Here is a 25,214-nt window from a genome sequence, read left to right as displayed (position 1 = left end):
TGGCATGTACTGCACTATGAATCTGGGGATTTCAAGGGGAATTTCACTTTGTTATAACCATTATTTCGTTGCAACAAGTTTTGAATGTATTAGGTATGCACCATAAAGTATGATGGAAAGCTAGGTCTCATACTTTTACATCCCAAAATATAATATATTTATTACACGATTGTTAAGGACCTGCCACGGTAGCCAGGCGGCTATGGTGTTGCGTGGATTTGATCCCGGCTGTGGCATTCCCGGGGGGGATACAGAAACGCCTGTGTACCAAGCATTTATTTGGTGCACATTAATGAAGCCTCAAGAAGTCAAAAATCAATCCGGCTGTCATGCGAATGCTAGCTGCGAAGTGATTTACATAACATGTCACACGACCGATTTCTGCACGATCACGTACATCACGTGAATATAGCTTTATCAGCATCGTCGGATAGGGGTGGAATATAGCCGCTGGCCGAAGATACAACATGGACGAGTTGTGCACCCGCGTATGGAATGGAGACATTTTGCAAAGAATTGTGTACTCTATGGAGTTATTTCAATGGGTTATATCTGCCCCCCCCCCCCCCCCCCCCGGGCTATTATGTTTGGGGGTGTTTTACGCGGCATATGGTATGTTGTTTTGTATAAAATGGAGAATAAGAACTACCACGCAAAAAGCACCAGTGATACTTCTACAGCTGCACTATTTATGTAGCTTTCCCAGCGTTGCCTGCTAGGTACGAAATGGAGTACAAGTGCCTGGGAAGGTCTTGGCTCCACCCGACCTCTCACGTGAAGGACACCAAGTTGTCTAGCTCACCCGGTGAATTGCTTGCTACTGTATCCCCCCAATATGAATACATGCTCCAGCCACATGGTACACACCACTGAGTAAGATAGACTGCCAATTTGCAGCATTTCAACTAATGTCCTCCAGAGGCAGGCTTCATCAAGCAACACACACACAGGTGGCACTGAAATTTAGGGCTACTAACCCCAGCAACAGTAGCACACAGCTGCAGCTGTGCCCTTCGGCAACACTAACAACACTAAAAGTTTTTGGTGCAGCAAAGGACCTTTAGAACTTCTCCCAGCTGGGTCGTTTCATGCGAAACGTCCTAGACCCCAAAAGTGACCGTCAATGACTCTTTTGAAAAACATTTGGCTCGTTGGCGACTGTGTGAATGACATTTCACCGAAGTATTTCTCTCTAAAATAACTTTTTGCCCCAGTAAGCGCGTTTTGAAGTTTATGCAAACAAGCAAAAATTGGGTAGAGGTAAATTTAAAACCAAGTGTGAAACGAGGAACAATGACAAATCTTAAAGAGACACTAAGCAAATATTAAGTCAAGATAAAGTGATAGATTAGTGCTTGAGAATCCCTAAGTCATCAATATTATGCCAAACAAAGCCTTAATAATCGAGAAATTGAGCTAAATGGTGGACATGGTAAATTCAAGTAATTGTCTGACGAAAGCACTCCAGTTAAATTCTGTAATTAGTATCACTTTTACATCCTGCACTATGCTGGGATCAGCAGAAAGTATGAAGTCAATTTCATTTCGTTTCACCATTAGGGCTTTTCCAGGTCCACTTCCTGTTGCTAAGCTTCCTGAAAAAGGTGTTATTTGAAGCTTATTCTTTTCTGCGAATTCTACCAGCATCTTTCCTCTAGCGTTCCTATTATTGACGTCGTAGTTGCCAATTGCTTGTTCACCAGCCTGCTTTACCCCCACTTTTGCACTGAAGTCACGCATTACTGCAGCATACCGAGTTTGTACTCTTCTCATCGCTAATTCAACATCTTCATAAAACTGATCTACTTCCTCATCATCGTGACTAAGTTGGAGCGTAGGCTTGTACTACCTTTAATCTATACCTCTTATCAAGTTTGATTGCGACTATAGCTACCCTGTCATTAATTATGTAGAATTTGTCAATGTTGCCCGCTATGTCCCTATGGATTAGGAATTTTACCCCGCATTGCTTATCTAGGAGACCTCTATAGTAGAGGACATGTCCATCCTAGGCCCTCCTAGATTAGAGTAAATATGGCATGTCATACATGTTGCAGAAACCATGCACATCTCTTGGCCAAACAAATGTATACACAGTTTGCACGTTGCACTTTTAAGCTTCATAGCTACACGAGGTGCTCATGAGTTATGTGGCACGCACACCACCATCTGCCAGACACTCCTCTCCTGGCTGTGAGTGCAATGCTCCCGTACCATGTAGGAAACAAAGGGAGCACATTAAGGCTATGCTAGCTTTGGCAGACTACAGTTTGCACGAAGACCATAGGCAGTACAATGTTTCATGACGTCAAGCGGCACACTTAATTACAGTGAGGTGCCACGCCAATAGGTACAAGCCATGCATGAGTGTGAAAAATGCTAGGGAGAGTGGCTGCTCGAGAATGTGACCACTGTAGAATATGGTCCAAGATGAAAGCCACACCAGAATGCCACTGATACCATACTTTCTTTTACACCGTTTTACCTACCACAGCACTGTACTACAGTAGAACCAAATTGCAAAACCCTATCAACCAAGTAAAACCACTGAACTTTTTTTTTTTTAACTTAAGCATTTTATAGGAAATAGCCCTTACAGGCACGACTTTATGGCTTATGGACCACTTTGAGTTCAAAGCAACTGTGCACTTAGATTGATGTGCCCATTAAAGAACCCCTGGTGGTCCAAACTATTCTGGAGTCCCCCACTACAGAGTGCCTCATAAATCATGGTTTTGGCACGTAAAACCCCACAATTCTTTGAAGAAAGGCCTGGGCATGTGGCAAACATTTTGCACCCAGTCCTGGCTGGTTTAGTAAACTGAGCAGCACTGTACAAAAGTCTAGATGAGCGACAAAGAGGTGATGTAATCCACTGGCAACTTAAAAATAGAAAATGCCATTTGGACAAGTAAAATCCGAGTCGTTACAATGCAAACTACGGCCACCACTGCTAGGATTGCCCAATAATCGAGTGGATAAGCACAATCACAGCCTTTTGAGCTCCTTTGCTTATAATAATTAGAAAAGTTGTCATACTCCAGCTTTAAAGGTTCAAGACAGCTTCAATGTGCCACACTAAGAATAAGGCAGGCTCAAAAGTCATAAATTGGCTAAATGCAGTTTTTAATCTTGCCGAGCACACAGCAATAGTTCAGTTGCTTGTAGAGTGGCGGCCACAGTACATACAGTAGAACCCTGCTAATACGTTGTTATCATACATTTCCAAGGTTATAATGTCCCTGAAGCTCGGTCACAGCAAAGTGCTCGTAGACACCTATGTATTCAAATCCACTTTCATATGCTGCGATCCCTAAAACATTACCACTGCATCTACATAACCGAAGCTAGCGATGCCTAGGTGATTGTCACCAAATGCACCCTAATCCCAGAAAAAGCCAAGCCAGGCTTGCAAAGGCTGCATTCATTGTTTGCAGTGAGAGTTCCGTGCATCCAGCATAGTTCATTTACATGCAAATAGTGACATGGTCCTAGGCAACCTCAAGCAGTTTGAGGCGATGCTAATTCCACCCTTGATATCTGCACCGACGAGGGTGGTGATTATACAAGTGCTAGACAATGACTTGCGATGAAACCCGCTATCACTCTGCTATCCCAACTTGGCCGACTTCTGGTATGTTGCCAGGAGATGAAGATTCGGTGTATGCATTGACTGTAATTTTGCTATGTGCAGCAAAAGCATGACAATGGTCTAAAAACGAACTGACCAGATCGCATAGATATGTGCACGCAGCAATGCACTGGAAAACTTTGGCTGTATTTTCGGTCAATCACCTTCGAATATACTTTCCATTTCGTAGCACCGGACCTGTTGATGGGCACAGCAATCCTGGCACTGTGGCAAGAATGCCGTTGCTCACAGATGCCGATGTGCTTGAAGCTAGTCACGAAGGTTAAAGGGGCCCTGGACCAGCTTTCATCAGTCGAATAATACTTTGCCACAAGCAGTACTTCAATGTGTTTAGCAGAAGCACAGTTATTTGTAACCAAAGGCCAGGTATGATCCCATTTGCAGTGCTCCCGCTCCTTCAATGCCTTGCACTGCAAAGGCTATGACGAAGCAGGGCATGCCCACATTGCTCTGCTTACTTAACGTCACTGTGGTGTACAGTTCAAATTTGATTTTGCATGTTTGCGTAGACACCAGTACTTCCGATTTTGGCGCACAGACCCGCCAAATGCAGTTGTCCTCAGCGAGCCGCAGTGCGCTTGGCCAGCAGACTCGTCATGGCAACCCAGGATAGACACAATATCCACGATACATAGCAAACTGCAGCTACATGCAACTGCCGTGTGTATGCGCAGCCTTTGCTTTGTGCACGACAGGGCTTGAGTGCACGCTCGTGCTCGTATGCTCTAGTCTGGCCATGCTACGTGGTGTGGACCAGCTTTGCCCTGCACCAGCTGGACCAACGGCTAGTAGCCACATCCAACTTGTGCATTTTGAAGCGCTATAATACCCTATTCATTCGAATCTAGGCCGATAGTTTTCTTCAATCATATACCGAACTCTAGGGTAGGCTTAGATTCGAGGATTTTAAAAAACGCACCAGTTTGTAATTGAAAACGATAAATGTGATGCATAGCTAGCGCAATCTAGAAAAGTCAGTATCGCTCCCGCTACTAGCTGCACCAGTAGCCAACTAAAGTACATGAGCGACATTGCCCCAAACAGGCGATGCCACTGCACTGCCGCTTTTAATCAAAAAGTTGTGCTAGCCGGAGAGGCATCGTCAAACGTTCAAGCCGGGCAGGACTTCAGCATCGACGAGAAATACTTCCATCGTCGGAGGGGGCAACAGGAGATGCTTTTTGCGTTTGCCACAACGAGGAGATGACAGTGATAAAGAAGATAAGCGCGCAGTAACAGAGGAGCTTTTCACCACGATCGCGGCACATTTCGACACATACAAGCTGTGCAGCACTGTCAGCGATGACGTAGAACGGGCTTGGCATGTTCATATTAAATAAATGCTGTTTTCATTTTGTGAACGCTGCCCTCGCTTTTTTGTTCGACTTACATTTGAGGTAAGTTTTTAAAATTTTTTTCTGGCTTCGGACATTCAGGGGTAGGCCTAGATTTGAGTAAATACGGTAGCTCAATATGAAGCAGTCTGGCCAGGCATCTAGCCAGTAGCGGCAAGGAGCGAGCGTGCGTGTTGTCTGACCTTATGTTTCGTGTGGTTTAAGGCTAGTTGAGTGTTCAAAACTAGTTGAAATTACAAGACCAATGGCTACGCCACACCAATCAGCAGGGTGGCCAAAGTTTAATTAGTATGGAGCAGCCACGCGTGAGCAGACATTAGTCGCTTTCTTTCTGAAGTAAGCAATCCTTACGGAAATTCGAAACCAGAGTTTTGCTTATTTCAGCCTGTTTATTAAACTACGTCAATAAATATGTGCGGCAACAGCAGGAAGAAGTGCACTGATCCAAACACCCTTCATGACTGACGCCAGCTATTGGCCAATGGCAGTCGGGTATGGGAATCCGCTACATTATGGAATAAAGCAGCCATGAAAGAGTGAGGAGAAGGCTTCTGTTGAAAATAAAGCGTTTGAGAAGAACATGGCCGCCCGGTCCACCTGCGGGCTTGATGCGCTGCGCACGACTGCAAAATTTCGCTGATGTGTTCACGGCAGCGTGTGCTATCCGCGGACTGTTTTTTTCACCAAGCATGAGGGGTGGTTCGGGACCTTTTTAATCTATCCTCGAAAATGATCACCTTCGAATAATGCACGTTTTTGGTGACTTGTGGAATCAGCCAATTTTTTTTCCCTGCCAAATCTGATATTTGGGACTTTTACACCGCCCTCAAGTCCAAATTATCAGGTGGCAGCTGTAAATATTGTAGAGGCTAAGCTGTGCAATGTGTGTTATGTAACACCACATTTGCATGACCTTAACAGCATGTTCAGGTAATACGTTTCCTGGGTACATTTGGTTTTCTTGCACCTATGCGACAAACGTATTAGAGGGGTTCTACAGTATTTAGAACAGCACACAACCATACGGCTCCACAATTGAGTTTGCTTACAATGCACTGAAGCTGTGCCAAATATCTTAAAAGGAACTTGCCCAGTTTCTCAAAACAGACATGCATAAAGCCCACAGAGAGGAAAATCATTTGATACAATATGTGGCATTGAGAGAATACCCTTGAGATTTGGCATTTAAGCAGCACACCCAAAAACACATCCAGCCAGTGCAAAAAGCTGAACACTCATTGCTGAAAGAGATGATAAAAGCAGCAGCAGCAGCAGTTGAAAGAGAGAGAGAGAAGGTGGCAGACACCTTGCAAGCACCACACCAGCCAAAGCCAATGAGAGAGCAGAGCGAGCGAGAGCCCCATTAGCGCTGCAAGCAAGAGAAATAAGTGTAAGCAAGAGATGGTGCACCCACTGCAGTTTTTCAAAGTGGACTCAGCTCCTTTATAACCCAAGTGCCAGCATGTCCTCCAAGCTTAATTTAGACCAGGCACTTTGAGCCCAACAACAGGTTACACTAATAAAGTGCCAAACATGCACAGTGCAAGGAAGCCCAAATGTGCATACACAACACCCAACATAAAAGATTACAAAGGAGCTGGTTTATTTTATTTTGCAGAGTGCAAAAAAACATCAACAGGTAACAGTGACAAATGGCCAAACTTAACTGGTAGCAAATTTACTATTACACTCATTATCCTTCCCAATTATAACTGTGCCAAAGCAGGCAAGGAATCCCAATATTCACAGCAATATAATCATGTTTAAATACCACACTGAACAAATTTGCATACAGAAGAGTCGTCACCCTAATTAGAGAGTAAAATCCAACTGAGAAAAAAATTACATAATTCCGAAACATGGTGTACCAGAGACAACAGATGTTTATACTTAAAATCCTACTGTTCACATGCTTCTGTACTGTAAAGGCCTGCATTCTTAATTTACAACAGACTGCTTTCTACCCCCACATCTGAAGTCTTCCAAAAATCCCGAATTATCTCGTTTACAAAAGTTTACAATTAGCCAGTGTATAGAATCATCCATAGAAATCAAAACAATTTCACTGAACAAGCCTATTCAGTCTCATTTCTTTTGCAGCTCAAAATCAGCAACAGCAGGATCAGCACTAAGCCATCTAGCATTCCAGCACATTGTCCATGTCTGTGTTGCGTGCACTCCTTCCACTTGCATGGTGTTTCACAAATACAGTGATTCAGTGAAACTGGTGCTTTTCAACATTTTTAAGCAAAGACTTTTCTCACTAAATTTACGGAAGGGAACTCTGGTGCTGTGGACATTCAACCACCATGGGAATGATTGTTAGTAGACGAATATTTTACTGCTAGCTGCACCGCATATCCTCAGACCAGTTACAATATTTTACGTTCACAACTCCCTTTATCAAGCAGATGACACCTGAACCGAAACCTGTGCATTCCCTTTACAGGAACAGCAGCCTAGTCCATATTTACCCGATTCTGTGCACACCCAACTTTTATAATAAAACAAAAGCAGTGTGCCTTTAACTTTCATGATCACAAAGCAAATTAAACATGCAGCATTTACCTTCACAGAATGGGAACTTGCGAATTTGCGTGCCATCTATGGCATTCTTAATTTTGCATTTTTTGAACGACCCCATGACTATCATTAAAAGCATGACGACCCACGCATTTCACCAGCCCATCCAGTGATGCACGCATATCCAAAATGACTAAACATGCAACATGGACCTGTTGCTGCTAGCTTAGCACGTAAAATAACATCTTCTGTACGAGCTTTTGCAATGAAAGTGGCATGCCATTGTTGCCAGCCTGATTGGAAATGTCACTCATAAAGAGGGGGGATGAGGCGGTTACCAAATGCCGCCAAACACGGTTTCAGTCTCGTATCGGACTAATGTACCGTATTCACTCTATTGTAACGCGCACCCATTTTCTGTGGGTAAAAAACCTCGATTGTAATGCGCCCCGATTCGCAGTGACTTAAGGGGGGATGAGGGGATCGGAACTAACTTTTTCATTTTTTATCTTAGAGTGATGAAATTTGGCATACAGGTTCGAAATAGCATCAAACAGACAGCTGCAAAGTTTCACAATCATATCTTCAGTAGTTTTTATTTTATCATTATTTATATATTGCTCACATGTTGCTTGCTCGTGGAAAGCCTAGCGTGACAGCAAAATGGGTTATGGGTCTGTAAATGTTTTTAATAGTTACTAAGAAGTATAGTCTAAGTCAAGATTCTCTTAATTTCTTTTTAAATTTCTCTGCTCTTCTTCTAAACGATATAGTATGCACCTTCTCTTTATGTTTAGAATGTATCATGCTCCAATTATTGTGTAATAAAAAAATGGTGAGCCTAAATGGTAAATCTGAGACTGTCTTGACATAAGGCACACTTCACCAATTGCAGCAAAACAAACAGGATTAAAATCCGTGCTCCCATTGCCGTGCTATGCTTTCCACGAGCGAGGTGATAAGCTCAAAACAAACTTTTGAGAAAACAAGCCTCAAAGTTCCATACTGGCACACACTGTCTAGAATGCTCCTGCATTGTAGAATTTGGTGTCCTTGGCAGCAGGTGACTTCTTAGCCCTCTGTCCTTTCAGGAGATGGACTTTGTGTGCCTTCTTCATTCGCTGGGAGTCTTTCTCGACAGCCCGCTGAAGAGAGAGGGCACCAGGGCGCAGGCCCAATGTTGTGCACAGGTCTGAATAAGCTTTCAGACTGCCCGAGTTGTACTTTGAAATTGCCTCGTGCACTGCTGTTTCCACAGCAAACAGTGAGGCATGCTGGTCTTTTGATACTAGTGACCATATCACTGAATGGAGACTCTCAGCCGCGTTTTGAGTTTTGCCTCCTCTGCACCGGGCCAGCAACTGAGGGTCTGAGAGGCGCTGGTACACAGGCAGGAGTGCTTCAGCAACTTTAGCTGAAAGCTTGTACTTGTGAGCTGGTGCTGGCTGCCCTTCTGCCTCAGCTGACCGGTGGTTGCACCAGCTAAGGGGGCCAGGGGGACACAGCTCATGATGTTGATGTGATGTGGTAGTACGTTGCCATTACTGCCCTTTGCATTTCCTCGACTTCCGAGTGGTTCCGCAGAGCAAGGCCATAGTAGTTTGTCAGTTTTTTGATGAGCTGCTGTGTCAGGCCCCCCTTTCCACCTAGTGGCTCTCCTTTCTTTGCCTTGGCCACCAAAGAGCGAAGTGCAGCCCCCATTCGTTTTTTAACATGATTTATGCAGTCCTCTTTAGATAGCTGCACAAAACCATAAACTTCTTCATCACATAGAGTGCGAAACATGCGGCTGTCCCCGTCACAAACTATGTTTGTGTAACGTAGATCATTTCTGCTCAAGGAGCGCCTGAAGAGCTGTAGTGCAGCCTCAACCTCCATTCTTCCAGAATTCACATCAGTGTTTTTCTGCCACTGGTGTTGCTGCTTCCATTCAGCATAGTTGGGGTCACTTTCTGCTGGCTGTCGGCTGCACCCAAGGCAGAAGTTGGACAGAACTATGCAGTCCAACACAAGCCCTGTATGGAAATCAATTATACAGCCTACGCCGGTATGGGAGCTGTGGCCGCGTGTCAACCATGTGCCATCATACACTACTGTAATGTTCTTTGAAAATGTTGTCTCCATTTCAGTGTACACCTTTTTCACTGCCTCTACAGCATCTGTGAAGATGTTGTGTGCAGCTGCCGCTGCGGCAGGCTTGAAAGTCTTTTTGAGGTGCCCATCATATGTTTTGTGGTGTAACCCACGATGCGAGACATTCATGGTGGCCCAGAAGTCATTAAGAGCAGTTGGTCCTTTCCCAATGCTCTTTATTGCTTGCATAGCTCTGATGTTGACCTCGAAAGCTCTAGAGCCGCTCTTCCTTTGTGAGGACCACTCAGACTGTAGGGTACTACCACAGGAAATGCATGAAAGTACCATCTTCACAGCTAGTCCCAGTTCAGTCTCGCGGTGCACTGCTAGGCCGGGCTGCTGACAAGTTGGGCAAAGCAGGGAACCAATCAGCGAGTTCAAAGCAGCAACTTGAACAAGCATAAACTCCTCTTCTGGAGGTGCGGGAATGGCATTTTCCTGTGAGCCAGTCAGCCCGAACTTGCGCTCCGTTGCTGAAACCGCGCGAAGCGATTCGCGAACTCTCGACGCTTGCAGTTCTGCAGTTTCCGCGGACACAAATCGTGTTTCCAGGTGAGCTTGAATAGTGCGACGTTCACTGGGCGAACAGTCAACACTGCGATGAGCGGCAAGGTCGGCCGCCGGCGCATCCGCGGCAGCGAGCGTGCGCCCGCGTTGCAGCTCCATCGAAGCGCCGGAACTCGTCGATGGCATGGGACTGCCTTCACTGGCGGTTGTTGGCTGCGGAGACATCTCGCCGTTGAACGACACACCGCGGAAGCGCGTCTCCGATGCTCTGCAGTCGGGCGGCGATGACCGCTGCAAGCTCACTCCGTAATCTGTGCTGGACGAACTTGCGACGGGACGCTCGCGTACGGCGAGACTCACTGGCATGTCGATCGTCACCGGTGAAGTAACACTGCGCCCGCGCTTCGACGGCAAAAGATCATGGTTCGTCTCACTATCGCTGGCTGGTGCTCGACTCGGCGCAAGATCCCGCAGCACGTTGGGCGAGAGATCGCACAGCACGTTGGGCGCGTACTCCGCCGATTCTGAACGGAGGCTCGGCTCGGCCGAACCACCTTCTGACAATCGCCGCTTCTTCCTTGCTGTGACGGGCTTGCGTTTCCGCTTCCCGTAGGCATGCTTCGTCCGGTACTTCTTTTCGAACGTGCGCGGATCCATTGCACGTGGCCGACGTCCTCGAAACACAAGAGAAGGAAAGTCCAGAAAGGCTTCCCAGCAGCGGACAAAAGCAGACGCTCCTTGCGCTCCTTGCCTCGGCCGCCATTATGGCGCGGCGTCGACCAATGAGGAGGCGCCTTACAACGAGCCGCGGCGCAGAGCCAATCGGGGCGCGGCAGCCATTGGCTGCTCCGTGCTGCCACTCTCCTGTTTTTCTTTTTTTGTGCGCTTGCTGGCTGGCAGGGAAGGAAGGGAAGGGCTGGGACAAAGAGTCAAAGAGTCGGGCTTTCCAACGATACCAAAATGGCGGCGCTCCGTGGCGGGAAAGCCGAGCAGTCGCGCGTTGAACTTCGCGGCTTTTTCGCGATTTCGGGCGGATTTGTGGACGCCGGCACCGACAAATATATTTATTTTAAGTGCTTAGAGTTTGTTTTTCGGTGAAATATTTCAGTACAAGATAGAAATGATGCTGTAGATTCTGAAAAGCGTACTTTTCAAAAATCGATTTTTTTCGCGAAAATCGCGATCTGATCCCCGCTTCCCCCCTTAATAAAATGAAAAGTCCTTTACAGTTCCGTGCACCTCATTCTGTGATACAGAAAGACAATTTTCATTTGGAAGAACACAGATTTACTCCCAATGCACTTTAGTTGTTCGGAGCACGCGTTCGGTTCCGCTGTGCACAATTGGCCTACGCCGCGCCTGCTTCATCAATCAAGAGCGTGCAGTCGATTGCACTGCACGCAATCAGCGTAGGCCACGCCGACTTCGTCAGCCGTGCGAAGTTGGCGCAGTCTAGGCCAATCGCACGCAGCGCAATTGAATGTGCGCTCTGAACAACGATCCCTGATCACGCCCCAATTGTGGCGCAGTAAATACTCACTTGAAGCTTCCCACAAAGTATTTATTTATTTGGCTGAAAGTACTGCAGCAGTGTAGCCTGCTTCTTTTGCCAGCCGCGTGCTTAAACACGGAGACCTCAACATAGTCTAAACGATCCACAAGTGATAGGCTGCTGCCCTCCGTTGTGCTGCAGTAGCGGCATAGAAGAGCCCAAGTAGCTGCTACAGCCTCAGTTGAAATCTGGAGCGGGGCAACATCAACGCTTGCAGGACCAACCTCGGCAGCGTCTTCGTTTGGCCGCTACTCCTGCTGCGATCTCTACGTCCGTCAATCGAAGCATTTTCAAACACTGTCAATAACATGGTATTAAGTGGCATCTGCTTGTGGTCTATGAGTGTGCCCAGTGAGCGCGTGCTGTTGTGTGTCTTTGAGGATGCAAACTGCTAGTTCTTGCGAGGTGCAGAGCGCGGCACTGAGGAGGAGTCAGTGTGGCAAATGCAATGCGTCGTGCTGAACTAGCCAAGCCACTGCATGCGTACGCTGCTACGTTTAAATGGCACCCTCAGCGAGATCGATGTGTGCAGCTATAGTGCGTAGCAGTCGGGAACGCCCATTGCGCCACCACTATCTTCGAGGATGTTGTGGGAAAGCTCACCGCCTGTCAAGAGAGCGCACATGGTCTGCGGTGGCGGAGTTCCGATATATCCATTTTACCTCCGACCACGTCCGAAATAAATAAAAAATGCACGCGATTTTTCAGGTCATATAGAAAGTGTTTGATATACCGAGGTTTAACTGTAGTAGTAAATTTGTAAACATTTGCTTACTTACTAAAATAAACACGGTGTCACACGCGCACAAGCAAACCTGAACACGTCTCGCTCGATGACCACGCAAACTGGCTATCAAAATGCTGGAATGAGGAAGTGTGGTAGCAGGAGCAAACAAATTGATCTTCGTGCTGCCTCTTGCTCGTACGCAAACTATGTGACAAAACGCAGCGCGGTGCACATTTAGACACATAAGACTCTGCCCCCAATCACAGATCGCTTTCAAAAGAGGGGCCACACCTATGCTTCTGTTCGCGCCAGTCCCACACGCAAGTCCTCGGAAACTCCAAACGCCAGTGATGCGGCCCAACTTCGTCCATCTCCGCACCCGTGATCACTTTCCTTTTAGGGGGGCACCCAGGTCTTAGGGACCGAAAATCGGCCAAAAATTCTAATTTTCAATTTTTTTTTCGCGCTCCTGCTGCATTTCCGTGCCTATCTCTGAAATATGGTTACAATATACCAAGTAATTCTTCCACTTTCGTGATTTAAAGATGCGAATCCGCAAGTGTTGCCCTTTAAATTGGGAACAAATTGCGTCCAATTTTCATCGCGCATAACTCAGTAACTACGCGCTCTGCCAGCGCCATTTTGGTTCATATTTCTGGCTTTCTTTATTCATCGGTCGGCAACATAGCTGGCGCTGCGGTCACGAAAAAACAAAAGAAAACGACATTTGCAGTGCACGCTAGAAAAAGACACTATTGCACGGTGCATGCTATAATTGGCCAGTTTGAGCACGTGACCAGGATGGCGAGTCATGATTGACTCCAAGGACCACGAGCGCTCAAACGACGATAACAGCCGCCATTTTGCCTTAGTCTCACAACTGCGACAATGGATATGCTCGAGCTTCGACAGATTTTCTTTCCATGAATCGTTACAGGCGGAAACGTATGAGACAACAAACTTCCGAAGCGATTCCGTCGTACCGCCGCCGAACGTCGACGCCTCAACTGCTTTGCCGGATCATGTATATCCACAGGCCAGTTACACTCGCTTAAGTATTGAACACGGCTGTCGTAACTGAAGAAGTGGATAAGATAAGAGCACATGAGAAAGCTACGCTCGACAAGATTGCATCTACGATGGCCACGGAGCGAAAGATACTGTGTTTTGTTGAAGATTCGACTGCCGATAGTGCAACAACATCGGTCGCGAAGCCCACTATTCTGTACGTTGTGGTTAGACTTGCAGCATTGAACAATCTTCTCAACGTTTTCTAGTGTAATACTTGCGGTGGTTCTGCGTAGCTGGTGTGGAGTGATCAGGATTACAGTCTCGCTACTAAACTGACTGTGGTTTGAGAGATCTGCGGTGAAGTTGCGTCGAGACGGAGCTCGCGGGGAATTGAGGGCCAGAGAATGTGTAATCCTTTTGAAATGAACGTACTCACAGTGCATGCTATGTCGTCGACCAGCAACAGCCAAACGGCCATGAATTATACCTAGTGCCTACTGATGGCCTTTGGTGCCATTTCTTCAAACTTTCTTTCAATATATCAGTTGGTAAATGTTTTTTTGTTTTCTCAAAACCACAATTTGGGTGATGATACGTATTGGAGGTGCATTATCTCTGCGTTTACTTGTGCTACCACTGTAATTCCTTTTTTTCCAGAACGGCAAAGCTATGTAGAGTGCAAAAAAACAATAACATTGCCTATGTTAAAAAAAAATTTTTAATGTTTCTTTTTTTTAGCAGTTAGATGGATTTCTCTCACTAAAGTTTGCAATGTTCTCATTTTAATAAAATTGGGTTAGAACACCATACTTGCTTATTTGCATTCTATGTTAGTTCCAGATCATTTTTGTATGTTGATATTTATTATGCCACGTATAGTTTGGTAGATAGCTCACCTCCAAGCAAATTATGCAATAAAGCTGAATTTCTTCAATTTCTGGAAAGTTATTTACTCTGCAAGAAGACTGGATATATATTAAAACCTAGCACATCGAAATACATAAACTCAGCAAGTTTCATCAAAACTGACAAAGAATTAAAAAAAGTTTTCAGGCGCAGGGTCGCCCTTAATCGAGGCATCATCATGAACTCTGAGTGTCTTTACAGTCGGCACTTCTATGCTGATGGAGCAAACAGAGAATACAGAAAGCCAGACGGTGGACCAACCTAAGCATATGTACTACAGCACACGGAGAAAGCTACAGCAGCTAGGCTTGAAGCGCATACGAAGCATACATTTTGACATGCCGATGGCAATATGGTAACACAGATTTAGGGTCGAACTCTATTCTAACGCGCACGCAATTTTTGGACCCATTTTCTCGTAAAAAAAAAAGTGGGCGTTAATTCGAGTAAATACGGTACAGGCAATTATCGCACACATTTTTTTTTTTAAAGAAATGTATCAGAATAAGGTAAATACAGCATCCCTCAGAATCATTGCAAAAGCTTGTGCTAACCATACACACCCATGTAGTACAGTGAAATTGTGATATAATAAACTTCAGGGGTCTACGGTAAATTGTTCGTTATTCTAAAAGACTTTTATAGTGAAAGCCCCAAAAATAACCATTCCGCCCATCAACCCATCAGTTCATTAGTTGTCACCATATGAGCTATGCACGAAAACGTTGCTGTTGGCTCTTTGCACGCACTGTTGCTATATGCCATGATTTCCGCCAATATGCACCATCGAAGCACTGCATAACAAGAGTGACGCACGCAGAACAGACACCGAGAAAACTACAGACAAAAGGTAGCTCTATGTCGCCTCCAAAGTGCAATGTTTCTTGCTTTTTGTTTGTTTTTCACATGCCGCGGAGCGGACACCCCAACTGCCTCGCTCAAGGCGGACACCTCAACTATGTCAAAGCGCAAGTGCAAAGTGCTGTACTTGTCTGCTGCGCTTGGTTATGTGTCAGCACTTAGCTTTTATAAGGGATGATGGCAATATTTAGACTTTGCAGAATAAAACAGTGCAGTTAGACTTGTGTTCCTGTGTCCTGTTCTTTATGCGCTTTCTGGAGACTACAGAGTGATCCTCAAGAAAGCCAGGAAGAACCCTGCGTTGTGCCCACCCCTGTAACCAACTGACAAATTGTATTTCGCTGCCACTGGGAAAGTGCAATGATTATATGGTGGCAAGGTTTGAGGCTGAAGAGCTAGCAACAAGATCTGCAAGTCCTTACATATTGACTCAACGCTTTGTAAAATTAATGTTGCGCACATCGTCACAAAAATCAACACTGCCATTGCAATCATAACCACAAGCTGGGAGGACCAACAGAGGCCATTATTGTACAAAACTAAAAAATCCTAGCTACTTGAAAGAGTACCCCAGCCAAAGTGCGCAACAAGTCACAGTGTGCACCGAACAAGGATGACCTGGAGCTTACCTTCTTTCCACTGGCTGCTCCAACCTTGGCCTTCTTTGTTCCACGAACCTTCTTCATACGGTTCTTGCGTTCCTTTCGCTGTTTGCGACCTGTTCTGCCTTTCTCACCAAGCCCATTCTGCAAATGAACAATAGTTTCATTGAAGCAGGGAGCACATCCCCATGTAGATTTGTGGAACAAAACTGCAGCATATGAAGCATTTATTCATGAACAGTATTCATAAAAATCGACACGGAAGAAATATATCCAGCAGTAGGGGTAAGCATGAAATGCTTTTGACAACAGCAATCTGTCAACTGGAGGGAACACATTACAGTAAAACCTCGTTAAACCGTACCCGCTTAAACAGTAGTTTTGTTTAAAAAGTAGCAAAGTCAAATCTCCGACTCAGCGGCCATTTAACATAATGTGTCTTGTATCCGCATAAACTGTACTAGCTTATTGCATACGTATTGGTTAAAGCGTAGTGTTTCCACTTTTCATCGCGCAAACATGGCGGTGCGTCGTCTCCAGCCCGGCAGAACAAGCATCAGAGATCGGAACAACGGCCTCCAAGCGCCCTGCGCGTTTGCACGTGAAGCCACATCGACATCAACATCATTTCGGCGCTGTGCCAGAGAGCGTTCTTTATTCTATGAGAGAGCGTTGTGGCGTCGTGCAACAAAGGACTCATGTCATGCCGAAGCTCGAATAAAAAAAAAGACACCGGGTGCTCAGCATAGAAGCAAAGTTAGACATAGTTCGCGCTATTGAACGTGACACGAAGTCGGCGCAAGAACAGTAGCCGCCCGTCGTGGCAGCTTCACTGGAGTACTTGCCCGCCTGTCCCAAGTGAAAATGCCTGTGTGCACTCAGTTTCTTATTCTGGTCCCAGCAAATCTCCTCTCAGGTTGTCACAACCTGCATTCACAGCTATCGCAGCCAACCCTACTACGATAACCATTTGTTGTACAGCACGTGGGGTGTAGGGACATTGGAAGCGGTGCGATGCGAGTAACGTTTCACTGTGATGGCATCCGGTGCTGCCCACCAGCTCGATTTAGTTTCGATTTCCTGTCGCCATTTTGAAACACTACACTATAGGAAAACAACACGTATCATGGCATAACTATTAGTGTGGTGCTTTGCATTACGTAGATGTCAACTACTGTTCAGTGTCAAATTTTTTAGTTACTTTGGGTCATACATTTTCCTGGTGATTACATTTTCCCCCAAAACGTATGAACGAGGTTCTACTGTACTTCCCTACTTCCTGAGCACAAAACTTCTCCAGGATAGTCGGGAAAGAACTCGTAAGAACAGGAATTTTCAAAGTGAACTTTCAGCAAGCATATGTATCATGCAATCCCTTGTGCATTATAGCGTAAAAACCCACGTATAATACGAAACTGACTATAATAAGAGGTGAAATTTTCTGGACACGAAATGAAAAAGATAAGTTTTATCCACCTATAATACAACTGACGAAAGCTCTGGGAAAACATTCAAGGGGGGACGCGGCCCTCGAAAACCAAAAAATCGCAAAAAAGTCGAGTCTTAAAAAACCATATTTTTAGGTTGTATGTCTCATAAACTACCTGTTCTGTAATATCAGCACCTAATTCAATTCCAAAGTACAAACAACAACAACAACAACAAAAAAAAAAAACGCTACTTTTGAGGCCACCGCGGCCCACAAAATGCGTAAATGTTGAAATGAAGTCAAACTTCGTGCACGCGCCATTCCCGGCCCATGCGGCCTGCCTGCGCCATCTTGGTGTCGTTTTGAGTGTGAATTCTTCGCGTCTGTTTTCCCGCCTTGCAAAATGGCATCGTCAACGCGATTGAGGCGCTATTAGAGTTTTCCTGCGATTCGATGCGGAGCAGCGCGTTCAAATCCCGCGGGCTAAAGCGCGCCTGCCATTGGTAGCTGCGCGGGCGGAGGCGGCTGCTCCCTTTGATGCCTCGCCCGCCACGCTCGCATCGTTGTTGCCCCTTGCTCCATATAGTACAAAGCGGAAATTTGAGATGCTAATAATAAGAAATCCTCGTATTATAGGCGGGTTCTTACGGTATATTGCACATTGCCTTCAATCTTTTTCAAATAGGCTTATAGAGGTGATTACGCAACATATTCATCCAAGAGTTAAGGAGGGAGACTGCTCCTTGAGCCCGAAAATAAGATCAAATATTATTTCGCAGTCCTTTGCGCCAGGTTGGTGTAGAGCATTTAGTTTTGCTTGATTCGACCCTTGTATCACTCCGATTTCATCATCATCATCATCATCAGCCTGATTACGCCCACTGCAGGGCAAAGGCCTCTCCCATACTTCTCCAACTGCCCCGGTCATGTACTAATTGTGGCCATGTTGACCCTCCAAACTTCCTAATCTCATCTGCCCACCTAACTTTCTGTCGCCCCCTGCTACGCTTCCCTTCCCTCGGAATCCAGTCCGTAACCCTTAATGACCATCGGTTATCTTCCCTCCTCATTACATGTCCTGCCCATGCCCATTTCTTTTTCTTGATTTCAACTAAGATGTCATTAACGCGCGTTTGTTCCCTCACCCAATCTGCTCTTTTCTTATCCCTTAACGTTACACCTATCATTCTTCTTTCCATAGCTCGTTGCGTCGTCCTCAATTTAAGTAGAACCCTTTTCGTAAGCCTCCAGGTTTCTGCCCCGTACGTGAGTACTGGTAAGACACAGCTGTTATACACTTTTCTCTTGAGGGATAATGGCAAGCTGCTGTTCATGATCTGCGAATGCCTGCCAAACGCACCCCAGCCCATTCTTATTCTTCTGATTATTTCATTCTCATGATCTGGATCAGCAGTCACTACCTGTCCTAAGTAGATGTATTCTCTTACCACTTCCAGTGCCTCGCTACCTATCGTAAACTGCTGTTCCCTTCCGAGACTGTTAAACATTACTTTAGTTTTCTGCAGATTCATGTTTAGTCCCACCCTTCTGCTCTGCCTCTCCAAATCAGTGAGCATGCATTGCAGTTGGTCCCCTGAGTTACTAAGCAAGGCAATATCATCAGCGAAGCGCAAGTTACTAAGGTATTCTCCATTTACTCTTATCCCCAATTCTTCCCAATCCAGGTCTCTGAATACCTCCTGTAAACACGCTGTGAATAGCATTGGAGAGATCGTATCTCCCTGCCTGACGCCTTTCTTTATTGGGATTTTGTTGCTTTCTTTATGGAGGAGTACAGTGGCTGTGGAGCCGCTATAGATATCTTTCAGTATTTTTACATACGGCTCGTCTACACCCTGATTCCGCAATGCCTCCATGACTGCTGAGGTTTCGACTGAATCAAACGCTTTCTCGTAATCAATGAATGCTATATATAATGGTTCGTTATATTCCGCACATTTCTCTATCACCTGATTGATAGTGTGAATATGATCTATTGTTGAGTAGCCTTTACGGAATCCTGCCTGGTCCTTTGGTTGACAGAAGTCTAAGGTGTTCCGGATTCTATTTGCAATTACCTTAGTAAATACTTTGTAGGCAACGGACAGTAAGCTGATCGGTCTATAATTTTTCAAGTCTTTGGCGTCGCCTTTCTTATGGATTAGGATTATGTTAGCGTTCTTCCAAGATTCCGGTACGCTCGAGGTCTTGAGGCATTGTGTATACAGGGTGGCCAGTTTTTCTAGAACAATCTGCCCACCATCCTTCAGCAAATCTGCTGTTACCTGATCCTCCCCAGCTGCCTTCCCCCTTGGCATAGCTCCCAAGGCTTTCTTTACTTCTTCCGGCGTTACTTCTGGGATATCGAATTCCTCTAGATTATTCTCTCTTCCATTATCATCGTGGGTGCCACTCGTACTGTATAAATCTCTATAGAACTCCTCAGCCACATGAACTATCTCATCCATATTAGTAATGATATTGCCGGCTTTGTCTCTTAACGCATACATCTGATTCTTGCCAATTCCTAGTTTCTTCTTCACTGCTTTTAGGCTTCCTCCGTTCCTGAGAGCTTGTTCAATTCTATCCATGTTATACTTCCTTATGTCAGCTGTCTTACGCTTGTTGATTAACTTCGAAAGTTCTGCCAGTTCTATTCTAGCTGTAGGGTTAGAGGCTTTCATACATTGGCGTTTCTTGATCAGATCTTTCGTCTCCTGCGATAGCTTACTGGTATCCTGTCTAACGGAGTTACCACCAACTTCTATTGCACACTCCTTAATGATGCCCACAAGATTTTCGTTCATTGCTTCAACACTAAGGTCCTCTTCGTGACTTAAAGCCGAATACCTGTTCTGTAGCTTGATCTGGAATTCCTCTATTTTCCCTCTTAGCGCTAACTCATTGATCGGCTTCTTATGTACCAGTTTCCTCCGTTCCCTCCTCAGGTCTAGGCTAATTCGAGTTCTTACCATCCTGTGGTCACTGCAGCGCACCTTACCGAGCACGTCCACATCTTGTATGATGCCAGGGTTAGCGCAGAGTATGAAATCTATTTCACTTCTAGTCTCGCCGTTCGGGCTCCTCCATGTCCACTTTCGGTTCTCCCGCTTGCGGAAGAAGGTATTCATTATTCTCATATTATTCTGTTCTGCAAACTCTACTAATAACTCCCCCCTGCTATTCCTAGTGCCTATGCCATATTCCCCCACTGCCTTGTCTCCAGCATGCTTCTTGCCTACCTTGGCATTGAAATCGCCCATCAGTATAGTGTATTTTGTTTTCACTCTACCCATCGCCGATTCCACGTCTTCGTAGAAGCTTTCGACTTCCTGGTCATCATGACTGGATGTAGGGGCGTAGACCTGTACAACCTTCATTTTGTACCTCTTATTAAGTTTCACAACAAGACATGCCACCCTCTCGTTAATGCTATAGAATTCCTGTATGTTACCAGCTATATTCTTATTAATCAGGAATCTGACTCCTAGTTCTCGTCTCTCCGCTAAGCCCCGGTAGCACAGGACGTGCCCGCTCCTTAACACTGTATATGCTTCTTTTGGCCTCCTAACTTCGCTGAGCCCTATTATATCCCATTTACTGCCCTCTAATTCTTCCAATAGCACTGCTAGACTCGCCTCACTAGATAATGTTCTTGCGTTAAACGTTGCCAGGTTCATATTCCAATGGCGGCCTGTCCGGAGCCAGGGATTCTTAGCACCCTCTGCAGCGTCGCAGGTCTGACCGCCGCCGTGGTCAGTTGCTTCGCAGCTGCTGGGGACTGAGGGCCGGGGTTTGATTGTTGTGTTCATATAGGAGGTTGTGGCCGAGTACTGCACCAGGGTGGCCAATCCTGCTCTGGTGAGGGAGTGCGTTACCGGTTCTGGTCACCGGCATCAGGCCACACTCCAGGCCTGTTTATGCAATTTTTATCAACACGCGGATTTAGCCTTTGCCAAATCACCACGACCATATCGTAAATCATTTTTCCTTGTTTTTCTCAAAACAGTATTTCTGACAGTGTCACAGTTATGGAGCGATCATATCTCTGGCTGTTATCCTATTGCAATATAATTTTAACTTTTTTCTGCCAGGAAGGTAGACAATTAGAGTGCTGTAATAATATATGAACAATTATTACAAACACCTTCATAAGTAATTATGTGTCCTGGATGTGACTATGGGCTCTTTAAACAGTTTGAAGTACAGGCAGTTGCCAAAGATGATCGAGAGGCTTTGCCAAACCAATTCCAGGCTAATATTTAGGCTGCCTTGCGACCCCAACCGAGTCAGAAAATATGGCGCAACCGTCCTATGTGCTCTATGTTGGCATATGGCTTGATGCCCTGGCAGTTCCCTATAGCATGCCAAATTGAAAAGCAGAGGTACCATGAGATCCCTACTGACCAGGAGATCACGTATTAAAATCCTGACACAATAATCCTAACAATTTACTTCAGGTCAACTGGTTCCACAACTTTGAGGCTAATTTTCTAGAGTTTTTTGTGTCAGCCACTTTACTTGTGGAAAGCATAGCAGAATGATGGGTGGACCAATTTTGATACCATTTTTATTATAAGCCATACTGTACTGCACATCGACATCCTTCAAAATTTTTTTTCAGACCTAGATTATTTTATTATTAACAATTACTATGGTGCATAGGGCATTATGGTTGCATGCATATTACACTGAGCATAACATTATAAAAGCAGTTTAAAAGAAGTCGCACTGTCTTCAAGTAAACATGACATTTTACCAAACAGTAATTTTAGCCCTCTCATGTTTCATCACTGTGCCAGGCTTTCCATGAGCAGGGAACTTTATATATACTATATCATCATCATCAGCCTAGTTACGCCCACTGCAGGGCAAAGGCCTCTCCCATACTTCTCCAACTACCCCGGTCTTGTACTAATTGTGGCCATGTTGTCCCTGCAAACGTCTTAATGTCATCCGCCCACCTAACTTTCTGCCGCCCCCTACTACGCTTCCCTTCTCTTGGAATCCAGTCCGTAACCCTTAATGACCATCGGTTATCTTCCCTCCTCATTACATGTCCGGCCCATGCCCATTTCTTTTTCTTGATTTCAACTAAGATGTCATTTACCCGCGTTTGTTCCCTTACCCAATCTGCTCTTTTCTTATCCCTTAACGTTACACCTATCATTCTTCTTTCCATAGCTCGTTGCGTCGTCCTCAATTTCAGCAGAACCCTTTTCGTAAGCCTCCAGGTTTCTGCCCCGTAGGTGAGTACTGGTAAGACACAACTGTTATACACTTTCCTCTTGAGGGATAGTGGCAACCTGCTGTTCATCATCTGAGAATGCCTGCCAAACGCACCCCAGCCCATTCTTATTCTTCTGGTTATTTCAGTCTCATGATCCGGACCCGTGGTCACTACCTGCCCTAAGTAGATGTATTCCCTTACCACTTCCAGTGCCTCGCTACCTATCGTAAACTGCTGTTCTCTTCCGAGACTGTTAAACATTACTTTAGTTTTCTGTAGATTAATTTTCAGACCCACCCTTCTGCTTTGCCTCTCCAGGTCAGTCAGCATGCATTGCAATTGGTCTCCTGAGTTACTAAGCACACATATATATATATATCCATAAGGATTCGTAACTGTCTCTTATGCAATTAGGAGTATGTGTGCCAAATTTCAGTACTCTGTGTTGAGAAACAAAGAAGTTAGTTCCAATTCTTTACTGCCCTCTTAAGCACAAGGCAACAGTGCACTTGGCAACTGCTTTGACCTGGTCTTACTGTAGTTACCATGTCAAAAGCTATCAAAAATTATATAAACGTAATCGTTTTTAAATGCCAGCTGTATTTACTGATACAAACACTTACCCTGCACAACCTGTATTTCGGCTCGAACTTCTTGGCAAAGTCCAGGGTGTCATAGATCAGGGCAAAACCAGAGGTCTTGCCACCGCCAAATTGTGTGCGAAAGCCAAAGCAGAAGACCACATCGGGCGTTGTGTTGTACATGGTGCTGAGCTTCTCACGCACCTCGTTCTTGGAGACGGTGCCGCGGTTGGGATGGATGATGTCCACCACCTATCCAGACACAACAGAGAACGGGAAAACACTTAAATTTTGGCAACCAGAACAGCAACACCATCATAAGGGTGCAAGATAAGCCACCACTATTCAGCCTACTCGTTGTAGGCTGAAAACAGAGACCACATTACCAACAAACCAGTTAGATTCCAACATTGCAACAGCCCACTGCAAACTTCCAACAAATGTTATCAATTATCAAATCATTCCACATAACACACACTTCACACTTAGTCCACCAATGGTTGACTTGTGAGCTTAAAGGATTATAAGGACAATAAATCAGCCTAGTCTGGCGAATTTATTTTGTAACTTGCACATTTAAGCAATGCAACAAATTCATTGAAGCCAAATAAAAAACTTCCCTCAATTTTTTTTGTTATTTCATGCTTTTTTTTTTGTGCCTATTTGGTAGCCTTTACCCAAAACGTCTTCTAAGGTGCCACAGTGAACCAAGAATCCTTCAGTGGAATGAAGCTTGTTCTGAACGCATTTGTTGCTTATTAACTAATGATACAAAGAGCATGTCTGCAACGTTCCCGTGACGCTGAACGAAAGTGACAATCGCAAGCCCAGGCAACCATTTTACGCTGTGAAGATGGAATGGCAGTGAAAGCACTTTGCTTTTCATTTGAGAGCTTTGACTGTCGTCAGCTTTCACTGCCATTCCATCTTCACGGAGTGGAATGGTTGTCATTTTTTGTCGTGTGGCGAGGGGTTATGCTGTCATGACAGGATATGCGTGCTCATAAAGAACTGTCCCTGCTGCCTAGCACCTATCCCGGCTCCCCCCGTCATTGGGTAAAATTATCATAAATGGGTAGCTGAACGCACATAGAATGACAGCAATTGGAGAAGCCAGCAATTGGAGAATCCCTGTCCATCTGGGAGCACATGCTCAAGCTATAGTCAAACCTTAACAAAATTCACGATGTAAAGAACTATTTTCCTTTCCTGATCTTAGTTTAGTTGCATTCAAAATGGTGTATTTACGTTTGCTGATTCAACAAAGTAATTTCGTTACAGTTTCAATTTAACAATGTTTTTGGCCATTTCAACCATGTATTTGGTGCCTGTATGGCTAGTAAATTTAGTAAAAAGCTATGTCGATTGAGGCAAACATTATTTCAAGCGTCCTTCTGCAAGTTTGAGCGACAAAACCACTGTCAAAGCGTGCGCGGAAGCACAGGAAAGGACGCAGTAGGCAAGTAACACCACTGTGCCATTTGTTGCGGTGCTAAACAACTCGGAGAAAGATCAGAGCTGATGATTCCTTCTGCCAAAAGGGATGGGGAGAGAGTGAACGAGCAGTAATGCGATCAAGCCCGCAATGGCGATCTTGGAGGTAATTTTTCCGCGCAAGCCGAAATGGTTGGTGCTTGGTGCCTTCATGTGCACTTTTGGCAGTCACGTAATCCAAAGTTTTGGAGACACGAGACACAGTAAGAAGCTACCAAACGCTAGCTCGCATTGCAACTGCGAGTTTCTGGTCATCGAATGAGATCTGTTAATGTTTGCCTGAGTGCGCGTGACACCGATAAAACTATGAACCTTACTTCCCTTACTTCGTGTAGTCTTTGGTATCGCCATCAATGCTCCACTTTTCCAGCAAAACTGAGGTTTTTATTTGACAAGAGGCTCAGGACCAATACCGTGACTTTTTACACTATCGATTTTAATTTGTGGGCACTGGCTGCAGGCACTAAGCGCAGTCATCTATGGCATCCAAGATTTACGGCGCCGTGCAACGCAACACGCGCAAGTCTCCGACGCCGTGAGCCACACCAATGCATTGCTCCAAGTGCGATTTCCACAGCATCCACTGGTGCTAGTAACTGCGCTATTATGGCCCGACCTTCTTATGACTTGTTTATAAGCGCTTACTAACAA

General features: G+C 45.3%; 1 protein-coding gene across 2 annotated transcripts in view; it reads right to left on the bottom strand.

Moving 5' to 3' along the window:
• The window catches only part of RpS24 (ribosomal protein S24), a 31,185-nt gene that overhangs the window by 1,626 nt on the left and 4,345 nt on the right, over positions 1–25,214 (bottom strand). Inside the window, exons 3-5 of one of the 2 annotated variants that reach the window (XM_050196173.3) lie at positions 23,112–23,321; positions 15,857–15,973; positions 6,314–6,376 (exon numbers count right to left, since the gene is read on the bottom strand). In XM_050196173.3, coding sequence (XP_050052130.1) covers positions 6,371–6,376; positions 15,857–15,973; positions 23,112–23,321 — 333 coding nt within the window. In that variant the 3' untranslated portion in view covers positions 6,314–6,370. The remainder of the gene's footprint in view (positions 1–6,313; positions 6,377–15,856; positions 15,974–23,111; positions 23,322–25,214) is intronic. The other variant, XM_050196174.3, reaches the window with a different exon arrangement.

Source organism: Dermacentor andersoni, chromosome 1 (assembly GCF_023375885.2).
Source record: "Dermacentor andersoni chromosome 1, qqDerAnde1_hic_scaffold, whole genome shotgun sequence".
NCBI classification, from domain to species: Eukaryota; Metazoa; Arthropoda; class Arachnida; order Ixodida; family Ixodidae; genus Dermacentor; species Dermacentor andersoni.
Note: the sequence above shows the minus strand (reverse complement) of the source record. Positions and strands in the feature narration are given on the sequence as shown.